The sequence below is a fragment of the Microtus ochrogaster genome, chromosome 5 (genome assembly GCF_000317375.1).
Source record: "Microtus ochrogaster isolate Prairie Vole_2 chromosome 5, MicOch1.0, whole genome shotgun sequence".
In the NCBI taxonomy this organism is placed as follows: domain Eukaryota; kingdom Metazoa; phylum Chordata; class Mammalia; order Rodentia; family Cricetidae; genus Microtus; species Microtus ochrogaster.
In genome coordinates, this window is record NC_022012.1 from 53,193,984 (window position 1) to 53,207,235 (window position 13,252).

Consider the following 13,252-nt stretch of genomic DNA (forward strand, 5'->3'; position numbering starts at 1 on the left):
TATATATATATTATGTGCATCGGTGTTTTGCTTGCTTATAAAGGTTGTGAGTTGCCATGTGGGTGCTGAGAATTAAACCAGGGTTCTCTGGAAGAGTAGCCAGTGTTCTTAACCTTTGAGCCATCTCTCCAGCCCTTCAACATTCTTAATGTAAATATCTTTAACTTAAGGAGAAAATTGACAAGATTCATTTCAATGTGTAGTGGTGTTAGATGAAAATAGTTACTTCTGTGAATTAAGTTTTGTTTTTGTTTCTGTTTTTTGAGACAGGATTTCTCTGTGTAGCCATGGCTGTCCTGGAACTTTCTTTGTAGAGCAGACTGGCCTTAAACTCAGAGATTTGCCTGCCTCTGCCTCCTGGGTGCTGGAATTAAAGGCATGCACTACTATTGCCTGACTATTTATATAGATTTTAATTGAGGTAAAAATTAACTTGTGTATGTGGTGATTTACTTTTGAAAGGTAATGCTTTCCAAGGAAATATACATACCATAATTTAATTATTGATATTATTTACTGATTAAGAAAGCTTCAACAAAGCAGAAAAATTGAGTTTTAATATACAGTTGCCATTTATTTACCTCTAAATAGATGATTTCATCTGGGTTGAAGTGTTCAGCCAGAAATTCATGCAGATCTTTGGTCTGTCCCTAAGTAAAAGTAATGATAAAGTTTTGTAAAGGTTTACTGTTTTAGTTTGAAGATTCCGTAGAGGAACGAGAGAGATGGCTCAGCATCTAAGACAGTGGTTCTCAACTTTCCTAATGCTGTGACCCTTTAATACAGTTCATCGTGTTGTGGGGACCCCCAATCATAAGACTGTTTTCACTGCTACTCTATAACTGCAATTTTGCTACTGTTAGGAATTGTAACATAAGTATCTGACTTACAGGATATATGATATAGGACCCCTATAAAGGGTTGTTTGTCCCCCCCCCCAAAGGATTATGACCCACAGGTTGAGAACCCCTGATTTAAGAGCATGTGCTGCTCTTCCAGAGGATCTAAGCAAATAGCCACCATATCTGAACATCTGATAATGATCTCAGGAGATTTACGAAGAAAATGAGGAGCACAGTTCAGAGCAAAGACATGGCCTTGTAGTTGCAGTGTGCACAAGGATGTGCACTTCTGTTTGTCTGTGTTGCAGGGCTGATGGCGTCATGAGGACAATGGTTCCTGAAAAGCTCCTGAAGAGCATGCCAATCCTGCAGGGCCAGATCGATGCGCTGCTGGAGTTCGATGTATGTTTCTCAGCTGAAATGTTTCTTGCATAATTGGTCTTTGCCTTTCTTTTGAGGGGACTACAGGTCAGTCAGGGTCACCCTGGGGTTTGCAATAGAGCACCTCCATGTAGATGAGTTACAGGATTATTTCATTCCTGCTCTTAGGCCCCCAGATTTTTCCAGACTCTACAAACTGTTTCCTAAGGTCATAGAAAGGGATGAGTAGGGTATTCTCAGAGCCTTCTGTTCTGAGGAGAATGTAGTTTGTTGTGCTTAGCGGTGTACCTCAGGCAGCTAAGTAACTGTGCTTTCCTATCGGAAACTGTCTGATGTGCACACTTTAGTGACATGTCCATCAGAGAGTGGGGTTTTGGTTGTCATAGATCACAGATCTTTTCTGGCAACACCAAGAAGTATTATTTGTTTGTTACAAATATACCTGTTGGAGCTGGAGGAATGGCCCCGTGGTTAAGAAAGTAGCTGCTCTTATAGAGAAGTGAGTTTGATTCGCTGTACCCACATGGCGGCTCACAACCACTATGCTCCAGTTCCGGGGATCAGATGCCCTTTTCTGACCTCCATGAGGACCAGGCCTACAAGTGTTACATAGTCATATGCACAGGCAAAATAGTCATATATATAAAGTAAAAATAAAAAAATAACTTTTAGAAAAGATACGTGAATTTGGCCATGGTGATAGATACATTAATGCATATGTGTGATAAGTTGTGGAGAACCAAATACAACCAAAGTGTATCCACGTGAACCTAGGGAACTGAGAACGTAGTCAGTTGTGTCCTTCATATCCTGCCTGTGACGTGATTAACTACAGTTGTGAGCTCTTTACTACATTTGGGAGAAACTAGGTCAATGCCATATGGGATCCCCCTCTTTTACTTCTTACAACTGCATGTAAATGTATAATTAACTCAAAAATAGCAGTTAAGAGTACCTGACTCATGAGAATAAGATATTTTGACACGTAGGAAAGTTCTGAGCTCTCATTGTCAGGTCGTCTGTAATTTGATAGTTGTCTGAAACACTTTCCTCAAATACTTCCAGCTTAAAGTCTTTGTTAAGATTCCATGACTTAGGCTATAATTGAGCCCTACTCATAACAACCGAGTCTTGTGAAATTTTAAGTAGAAATTGCAAACCATCACATTGATTTTTGACAGACTTTACAGTAGGATCTTTATTGGACAGTTAATCTTAATGTATTTTGTTTCTTTTAATCTATTTTTAATTTTCTTCTCCCCTACTAAGGGTTCTAGCTTAGATAACTGAAGCATATGAGACCAGTCCTTCGGTATTGCTAGGCTTACTAAAAATTACCCAACATTTTAAAAATATGAGTGAATTTCTTAGTGGTCATTCATGACATTTTATTTATGATTTGAGAAAATACTAACTTGCTGTACAGCTAAAGTTAAATGCTCGTTTTTCTAGGTGCATCCCAATGAACTAACAAACGGTGTCATAAATGCTGCATTTATGCTTCTTTTCAAAGATCTTATCAAACTTTTCGCTTGCTACAATGATGGCGTCATTAACTTACTTGGTAAGTGACACTGCTGTGACATATTGGGCCTGATGGGGATGTGATAAGGCCGACAGATCCTGTGGGGATGAACCCATTGTTCCGCTTCAGCTCAGCAGAAGCCTTGTTGTGTGGGGTGCTGTGACACCGAGTAACTCTCGGTGGTGTTGCCGCGTGGTTGAGAGGGTAAATCCATAGCTAGGGTAGACATCTAGTACAAGGTAGGAGGCTGATGATCTCCCACTGAGGACCAGCAGTGAGGAGGGGCACACCAGCTAAGACAGGAATCCTGTGCTGTTGGACCTCCTCGGCCTCCATTCTGATGGCATTGCCTCTCCTACAGTGTTCTCTCATCCTCGCTGGTAAAAGCTCATTGGTAGTGGGTGCCCCTTGATTTTCATGTGGGAAGAATTGATTCATGATATTTATCTATGCTGAAAGGTCCGTTCACTCTCTTTACCAGGTTGATCCTGGTCTCCTTGTCATCAGTATTCAGCTTAATTTTGCCAACTCTCTATCAGCCAACCCAATAGCCAGTTGCTCCCCACGGTTTGGTGGTGTCCCCTAAGTTTTGCTGCAAGAGGAAAGGTGGATAGTGTCCTAACAAAGGCTTGGCTATGAAAATTTCATTCTCTTATCCAGGTCACCCCTTGGCAGAGATATTATACACTGTTACTTGCAGCTAGTACCAAACTGGAATTTTCTTCTTCCTCTGTTAGCTGGTCATGAGGAATTCCCCAAGGCCACAGATAGGATTTAAGGATAAATGAAGAAATGGTTATGCCCAAGAGAGACTTGGTGCTCTAGAAATGGGCCTTTTGTTCCTATAACTTGTCCATTTATTTGTGACCATAATAAACTTGTCTGTTTATTATGGATCCTAGAGTATCCTTGTGTTTGCCCAACTTTAGAGCTTGGTAGATTACTGAGGACCACTTGATTCCCACTGGTCAGGATCTTGGTCTCTAGAAGTAAACCAACAACAGCTCCTCTTAAGGGCATCTCTGCTGTCTGAAGAAGGCACAGCTCCACTGCCATGCATCTGGGACTGTGCTGGAGTGTGACAGAGGGATTTCACAGAACGTTAAATCTGTCACACACTGTAGAGTACCCCTAGATTTTTCTGAAACTAAGGCTCTGGTGGCTTAAGTTTGGTGCAGTTGTGGAACTTCCTGTTGCCTGAGCTCTCTCTTATCTGTTATTGGGTGGGATGCTCTTCTTACAGCAACACGCGCAATGTTCTGTGTGTTTCCTGCAAATCAAAGCTTAGCAGACTTTGGACTGTTTTGTTGCAGGGAGCTCCAGCTGCAAAATGTACCCTTGACATAGAGAGTTCTCTAAACTACACAGAGTTTTGGACACGCAGAAACCTTTTTAAGATGGCTTGTCCTGCCTCCCCTTTCATCAGTTATGTCATTTATCCAAACATCTCTGATACCTGAAGCTCATGCTCAGTAGGTACCACCATCCTGGTGTCATCAGAGCAATGCCCTATGGGATTGTGACAACCACGGCAGATTGATACCCTTAAAATGAGACACTGATGGACACTTGCACCTCTGCCTGCTGACAGCAGACTTCTGATGGTCTCTGTTCACTGGGGTAGACATAAATGCATTTTCTACTTCAGTAGTCACCTCCTGGGTGCCAAGAATTGTGCTGATTCTCCTCTGGTGAAAGAGGACACATTTAAATCTCTGTGAGGAGGGGGCTCATTGCTTTAAAGCTTACCATAGTTAAACTCTAAACCATTTTTTTTTGCACAAACCAAATATGTAGGTTACCCAGAGATAAAGTAGAATTATTATTCCTGTGTCTTCATAGGAGTCAGTGACATGTCGCAAGTTTGTTAGTGTCAGGAAACAAAGGAAATACACACAGGTCATTCTATACATTGCCTGGATCTAACTCCTGGTCATAAAGCTTCCGTTCAAACTGGAAGAATGAATCCCATCAGTCCTCCTGGGGCAGCAAAATCTTAGCATCAGTGTTCCTTAAAATCTAAGAGGAAAAGCCCACTACCATTTTCCAATCCATGTGTAAAGAGCTGAGAATTGACATTGTCCTAGCACATGAGCAGACTGGAAAACTAACTCTCTGGATTCACAAGGGAGGTTAGGCGCAAGGCAGTTGGGAGGCTGTTGGCTATACCTGGCTAGATCCTGGCTAACCAGATAGAAACTCTAAAGTGAAAATTGCCGTGAGAACTGGGGCAGAGGGATGAAAACATGACAGACACATTGCTGGAGGCAGACTACAGACAAGTGTGAGGGTTGTGACCAGACCACACTTGTTCTGCTTCTAGGAGCTCAGACTGGTTCTCTGCCCCTGATGGAATGGGGTAAAGAAAGCACAAGTGCTCTCTAGTTGATGATTGGCTTTCATCCTGATAAACTCAAGTTAAATCTGACAAAATTAGGTGAAAATGTGAGTTAGTGAAGAACATACTTTACCAAATTCATGTCTGTCACCTAAACACCTATTCTAAAAGCTCAGAGAAGAGCACCTGAATGTCCCCCCAAACTACAGGGCATATAATTTGTGAACTCAAAAAACTAAAAAATAGGGGAAAGGTGTGAGCCACCACCACCTAGCTCTGTTTCTCTTTGAGACTGGATCAATCTATTGTATCCCAGGGTGACCTCGAACTCACAGAGATTCGTTGGCCTCTGCCTCCGTAGTGCTGGGAATAAAGGTGTGTGCCACCACTGTCTGACCTCTATAGCTAACTAGTGGCTTGCTCTGATCCTCAAGCAAGTTTTATTTGTTATAGCACAAACAAAAGTACTTCCACAGCTTCAATAGAAGGGAGTGTTTAGAACATCCCATGTCTTAAGGAGCTTCCCTCTAAGATGGACAGTTTTACGTTGAAGGAAAATGCTACACAGGGCCAGTCAGACAAAAATTGAGTCAAGACATCTTACCAGCAAAGGCATATAAATGTGAAATGAACATATGAAAAGGCACCACCTACTGTGACATCAAGTGATGAAAATCAAAACAACAAGCCAATCTAAAAACATCACCTGTGATTCCAGTTGTATGTCATTCTGGCAATTAAAACTAAGGAAAAACTTAGGGAAGTTCAGCGGTCCCTGCTGATTAGTGGGGAGTGGAATGAAAAAAAAGCATAGGACAGGGGATTTAGGGCAGTATACTGTTGTGTGACACCTGCATGGTGAATTTCTTGACATCGGAGTCACCAGTAACACCAACTGTGAACCTTGGGTGGTGACATGATGGGACGTCATAGCTTTGTCAACTGTAACTAATGCAAAATTCACACAGAAGTTGACCATTTACACCTGGTGGCAAATCTCTACATTATCCGTTCATTTTTGCAAAAAAAAAAATGCTTCAAAAATTGATTTATGGTTTTGTTTGTGTTAGGTACATATATATGTGTTTTAACGTCCAGGCATGCCCTCTTCCCAACTGTGCTTGATCTGTAACTGTCACTGTACTGATGAGTAGATAAAATACGTTTAGTAGAGATTAAGGACTCCGCTCAAGATTCTATGGAGTCCTCATTAGAACTTAGAGCTCCTAATTCCATAGGTCCGAGAGAGGGCCTGAGACTCTGCATTCTCAGTAAGCTCCTGAGAGGTGCATTCCTGCTAGCTAGAGTAGTTCTCGGTAACTTCTGCATTAAGCTGTGCCCAGATGCTCAGGCTTAAATCCCTAGCCTTGGGCGTGCTTGCCCAAGTTGATAAATGGCTAATCATATTGCAAACCTAATTTACTGTTCTTTCTTTCCTGCCCAGCAGCTTTAGGAGTCCATTCCAATTTTCCAATTTGTTATCAATTAGGATCGATGGGTTCATGGGTTGAGGTGTGGGGGGTGGAGTGGGGTACCCAGTTAGATTTATATTTCAGATCAACATACTTCCTAAAGTCTTATTTTATGTGTATGGATGTTCCAGTTAGATTTATATTTCAGATCAACATACTTCCTAACGTTTTATTTAATGCGTGTAGGTGTTTTGCCTGCATGTATGCTTTTGCACCATCAACAGTGCCCACAGGGTCAGAAGAGGGCATTGATCCCCTGCAATTGGAGTTCAGAGAGTTGTGAGCCACTATATGGGTGCTGGGAATTAAGCTCAGGTCCTCTGGAAGAGCAGCAACTGTCTTAACTGCTGAGCCATCTCTCCACGAATCCACTTTTAGAATTAATAAGCTATGAAATACTTGCAATAAAATGTATTTTTGTGTAGCTATAGCTAAATTTGTTATCTTGATTTTTGTTTGGCAGATTCCGGTTCACAAAAATGTGTGAGGTTTTGGCCTTCTTTTGGCATGTGCATCCCCCTCCTGGTTCGGACTCTGTACGTGTCTGTCTCTTGGAAATCTCTAGCCTAGATTTTCCCCCTTGCAATCTTCCCCTTGCAGCCATAGGGTGCCAGAGCTGGAAGTCAGCCTGACTAACCCTGTGAGTTGCTTAACTCCAGCATAGGTGAGGCACTTATGCACACAGCCTCCCTGTCTTCTCTGGGAAGTCGTAGCGTTTCTGCAGCAAGACAGCTGGAAAGAGGGCTTGGGAGGTTCAAGCAAAATGACACCCTCCTCCCACCAGCTGGAATATTTTCTTCCTGTCTGAACAGGCTGGTCTTAACCTTCCTTAGACCTCAGTGTCTTACCCTTAATCAACTAGAATTACTGGATTCTAAATCACATTTTGGGTCATAAAGCACCTGGCAAGGGAGGGCTGTGGAAACAAAGGGACTGTCTATGAGGAAAATCTTATTTTCCCAGGAAGCCTCCAGTGACTCAGGGCTGTCTTGGAGTACCACAGCTTGACCTGGTCTTAAGTCCGACATCAAGTCTTGTGTTTTCCTTCTCTTTCTTAAACTCCTTAATGGAAGTGAGAGTAGCCACTTTGTTGTCTTATTAGCCTTTCTCCCACTGTGATGGACTAGTCCATGGCTTGATAAGATTCATTCTAGAAGAACATAGGAAGCTTAATACAGTCTATGAGGATCCCAGCCTTCTGTGGGTGGAGATGGTCATCACCTGCAATTCTAACCTGCTTCTAAACCTGATCCCTAACTGGCTATGTCACAGTTTAACATGAGTCGACTTCTTGGTACCAAATACTGTGACTTCAATTCAAAACAAAAATAGAAAAAGAAAACAGACACCGCTTTACATTTTCTATCTAGAGAGGAATTTATATAGGTTGGGAGCTTCTATAATTAATGGAAGCCTCCAGACATGGGCTGTGGGCTCTGTCTCCTGGAGGAATGGCTAGTATTAAGAGCCATGTTTACAGGATCTGCTTCTCTGCGGCCTCCTGTTCAGGTTACTTTACAAACAAGACAAGAAGTTGCTACCCCGCCCCAACCACCTCAAGCTTCTTCACAGCACTGGGAAACTGGTAAGCAGACACTTGAAGCTGTAATCCAGGATTAAAGGTCACATGACAGTTACTTTAATCATTACTCCTCTAAATCCAGGAAGCTGGGCAGTGGGTAGCAGGATGCTGCAGGCGGTAATCCAGCTGCTTGGGCTTTTGCCTGTCAGCGGTAGACTGAAGAGCCGCAGAAAGGCAGGGAAGACAGCACCTGCCTCAGGGTTATCTTCTAGCTCAGTTGGTGTGCAGAGCCGAGTCTGGGTGGGGCCGGTCACATCAAGCACATCGTTTTGGGAGGTCGGGGAGATGTTTGCCTTCTTTGGGTCAGATTCTTGTCCTAAATATAAAGTCAAAACCAAATAAACTTTCATTTCAGGTGAGAGATGTTATCATCGTTAAAGCAGATTTACAGATTTTCCTATTAATTTCTTACAGGTCACTCTTCCTCACAGATGTGAGCTTTTTCCTAGGGCTTACGAGCCACAAATGGATTCTGTCTATTCTGACGGTTCCTGTGAATGTCAGTTGTAGTTGTTACTATGTATAGCTCCATAAACCCAGATGCTGGATTCTTCCCTGACCCTGCACAGTCACTGAAACTGAACTCTTCAGCTCTTTGCTCCTACTTCTCTTTTCTCTTTCAGCCATCCATCTTTTCAACCTGCAACCCCAGTTCTCTTTATTGTCATCTTCCTGGGCTCTGCAGCCTGTCAGGAATGACATCTTATTGATTCTTTCTTATCCTCCCTTACTTAGCCTTATTCTTACTTCTTCATCAAGAGCAATGGATTTGGTACCTGCAGTTCACTTAGTCATCAGACAAGTTCATCCGTGTAATTCCTCCCGCTGTTGCCCTGACAGCTGCTGTTTTACTTTACTGTGTGTGTTGATTTCATACATAGATGGTATCAAGAAGGCAATTTCTGTTTAGATTAAAATAATAGCTTATTTGAGTCATTTTAATTTTTAATTTGATAACACTAGCTTGCTGGCTAAATTAGGAGAGGAAAAAGTTCAGGACCATTGAACTGTTTTGTATTAAGGGCTTTGGGGAAGTGGCCCAAGCGTCCCCTTTGTTCGGCTGTGTGGCCTTCATCAGCTTGGCCGGAACTGCTCCACTTCAAGTAACAGTCTAACTAGCAGATAGGCACACAAAACAGGGATCCTGATTGTTTTGAGGCAAGTATGTGTTTTGCTTATAAGAGTCAACCTTATGAAAATGTGTATTGGTTGAAATCAAAGACTTCATGACCATACTTTGTGTGGAAATTGGAAACAGTTTAGATGCTCTCTTAGTCCAGGTTTCCAATGCTCTGATGAAACACCATGACCAAAAGCAGGTTGGGGAGGAAAAGGTTTATTTCCCTTACAGTTCCATATCGCTGCTCTTCCTTAAAGGTGGTCAGGGCAGGAACTCAAATAGGAGACGAGATGACAGGAGCTGCCTGAGGCAGATGCGATGGAGGAGCGCCCGCTTACCGGTTTGATACACTCTGTCTTGCTCAGCCTGCTTCCTTACAGACCCCAGAACCGCCCACCCACAGGTGACCCCACCCATAACGGACTGAGCCCTCCCACATCAATCACTAATTAAGAAAATGCCCTACAGGCTTGCCTACAGCCGAATCATATACAGGTTGATTTTATGGAGCCATTTTCTTAAGGAAGGTTCCCTCCTCTCAGATGACTGTGGTTAGTGTTATCTTGACATAAGAACTAGCTGGGACAGGCGCTACAAAACTTGAACTGATTATCACAGTGGAACTCTGACATCCAAATGAGACGTCTTTCTCTGACTAAGGGCCTAGTTATAGTCTAGGTGGGAATCTGTCCCAAAGTCGATGCTGAAACATTGTATCAAAGTTTTACAGCTGTCAACTTTGATCATCTCAGATACTGAAAAACATGTTATCTTCAATGGGGAAGGAAAAAGGTTCCTTCCAAATAAACGGGATTTTCTCTGGACCCTTCCTGTGACTACAGGGGATGGCGAAGCCTCATAGATTTGCTCCAGCAGTAGAACACTCTGTGTGGCCTTTCTCTGTCATTACTAGTACACTATTAGAGGAACGGCTATGGATTATAGCCTGGAGAGAGAGTGACTGAAGGCCTTCCGTTATTGAATCCCTACTTACCAAGAGAAAAAAAAAACAGAAAAATGCACGAGACAAAGAAAATTGCTTCACTGTTGATGTATTAATTCAAAGGGAAAATTGATATTTCTCAATTGGACTTCTTTTCTCATGGAGCTTCTGAAGATCAGATAGGAAGAAATAAGTTAGATGTCAGTAAAGAGAGGTAATTTAAGAAATTTGAACAAAATGGTCTGGAGTAAAGGGAATACAGAAAGAAGTATAATTTTCAGAATAAATCCCAATTTTCCATTTTTTACAGTACAAAAGGTTTCTCCCATTGTAACAGCATGATGCTCTCAGTAGCAATAGAAAACAGGCTAGGGTAGATAAGAAATGATGTTCAGATTTGACCTCTGAACATCTTTAATTTATTCTTGATGATTTCATAATACCCCCATGGATCCCTCCCCTCTTCTTTCCAATAGATTTGATGTCTTTTTTTTTATGATCTACTGGGTTTGACCAGGCTTGTTTACATGACCATCAGCATGGGTGGGGACCTTTGACAAGAGTGTGGTCAGCTTACCAGCTGGCCTTTCTAAAATAATAATAATAAAATAAATAAATAAAATAGGACTGATCTTGTCAAATCATGGCATGAAGAAAACAATCTTTGTTTCCTTGAGCCTTTGGCTTGACTTAAATGCACTACATTTAAGGTCTGTGTTAAAAGTAGAATTACTAAAGACTACCACCAGAAGGTAATGAGTAGTTATCCTAGGTAATTAGTTCTTCACCTAATTATATTTTTCAAACTTTTCTTAAGAAAACTAAAAATACTTTGGAGGTAGTCAAATTACAAGTTGAATGACATGAAGAATTCTCATGTGAGAGAATTGAAAAGTAGTATGATATTAGCCATATACAGATTTAAAGTGACGCACTTGTAAAGCAAGTGTCAGGCTAACTGTTGCTCATATCTACTGTAGAAGGCTGCTTGCTGCATTGCCATTTGCAGTGTCCACTGGTAATTATGGGCAGAATGAAATGGCAAATGCCTGGCAAAGACTCTGAGAAAGTTATGGTTTTCCTTTAAACATATATAAAAAAGACATTGCCATACTGTAATCAAAACAAAGAACCCTAATGACTGAGTTCTAGACTGGGTGGGGGGGGGTGTAACGCCAAAAGAGAATAACAAGGTGATTGCTGTCTGCCAGTAAAGTTAAGAAAAAGATTAGGCTCACAAAGCAGAAAGTCCTGAAAGGTTTGGTGAGCAAAATGACTTTGTAAAACACACTGTAATATTTGGCAGAAATAATTTGTGATCAGTGTACACATCAACTGACATGAGTAGAATTATAAGGAATTCTTCAGTTCTGGAAGATTTAATAAATTATAGGTATATAATGTATTGATTATTGCTTTGTGTGAGTAAGTAAGAAAATAACCCTAGGACTGGGACGTCACCCAGTATAGAGCTCTCTCCTGGCATGGCTTCAGTCTCCAGCATCCAAGAGAGAGAGCCGGTAAGAAGGAGAGAAGAGAGGAGAGAAACAAAAGAATAAGGATGCTGTGGATGCAGCCATAGCTTTGAGTTGAGGTTATCATTAGGAATGGTTTTAAAAACAAATCCAGAAGCATGGGGATCATGAATTAACCTATTGTGCTGGTTCCTCTATGCTTCCGACTCCATTCCTTTGTTGCTGAAATTGCTTTGTGGGAGACAGATGATGGCCGTAAGCCTTTCTTCAGCCACTCTGCTTCTCTCGGTCCGATTTTAACGTGTACCTGCCTATGCTTTGATTCAGGCCTTAAGCTTTAAGGAATGAATGCTTAAGAGTAAAACAGGATACTCTTTTCAAATTGCTTATCACTTATCTCTTGTAGAAAAGTTTTTTGAGATGAAGAAAGGACAATGTAAAGACGCACTAGAAATTTACAAACGATTTCTAACTAGAATGACGCGAGTGTCCGAATTTCTCAAGGTCGCAGAGGTAAGTGGTCCAGACTTGGTTGCTAAGGTAGTCGGAACTAGTACGCAGCATCATGTCTGGGTGGATAAGACATCTAGCACGTGTCCAGGATATATGAGGATGAGAGGTCAGCTTAGAGTCCCCTCCCCCACCTGTCAGTCAGAGCAGTGTTCTGCACTCCTGCCTCCCACTCAGATGCAGTCAAACAAAATCTTCAGGGGCTATGAGATCATTGCTGGTCTACAGGTTGGCCCCGTCCCCCATTCCATCTAATGACCATTTTGTTGTTTTATTGTAAGAAAGTGCTGTATTTTGAACCCTACATTTGGGTTTAGAAAAATCTATCTATTGTTTATAAAGTATAAATCATGAGTCCTGATATCCCTTATCCTGTCAATGACTTAATCATAATGAAAATGCTAAAATATAAATTTTATGGAGATTACACATTGTTTCTTTTTTTTTACACATTGTTTCTTAAGGATATGCGTTATCCTTATTTAATCATAACTGCAAAACACAGTGTTCCTGAGATTATCTGTAAATTGGAGTTCTGGTTTGTTTCTTTGTTTGTTTGTTTGTTTTTTCTTGTGAAATCGAGGACTTAATTTGTGCTAATACTGGAAGTGATGATGCTAATGTAGCCTCCTGTGGGATAGCCAGTGGGTTTTGTCTCACATGTTAACTGACTGACTCATAGAGAGCCTGGGATGCAGTGTGAGAGGCTCCAGGTTCGACAGAGAAGCCTATAATGCTATGGACATGGGGCATTCATGACATGCCTGTACTTCTTTATTATTATTATTATTATTATTATTATTATTATTATTATTATGTCATTATTATAAAACTGTCTGCATCTTCTTGATACACAGATCTTATTTGTTTATATTTTGTATGATTTTCCCCCTTGGTTTAGCCACAATTATTAGTATAATCTAGTAAAAATTGCTCAATTCTTTCTGTGAAAGGATCATTTATGTCCAGGCACTCTGAGCAGAAGATTGCTTCATTTCCCACTTGGACAGTGTGCAGTGTGTGCACATACCTCCCTGAATGACACTGGACAGTGTGCAGTGTGT

The 13,252-nt window shown here is 41.4% G+C and overlaps 1 protein-coding gene across 8 annotated transcripts in view; it reads left to right on the plus strand.

The window, feature by feature from the left end:
* Snap91 (synaptosome associated protein 91) overlaps positions 1–13,252 on the plus strand; it is a 113,177-nt gene that overhangs the window by 43,692 nt on the left and 56,233 nt on the right. For all 8 annotated transcript variants that reach the window (XM_026779293.1, XM_013346394.2, XM_005347544.3 and 5 more), the window contains exons 6-8: positions 1,151–1,244; positions 2,676–2,787; positions 12,085–12,191. In XM_026779293.1, coding sequence (XP_026635094.1) covers positions 1,151–1,244; positions 2,676–2,787; positions 12,085–12,191 — 313 coding nt within the window. The remainder of the gene's footprint in view (positions 1–1,150; positions 1,245–2,675; positions 2,788–12,084; positions 12,192–13,252) is intronic.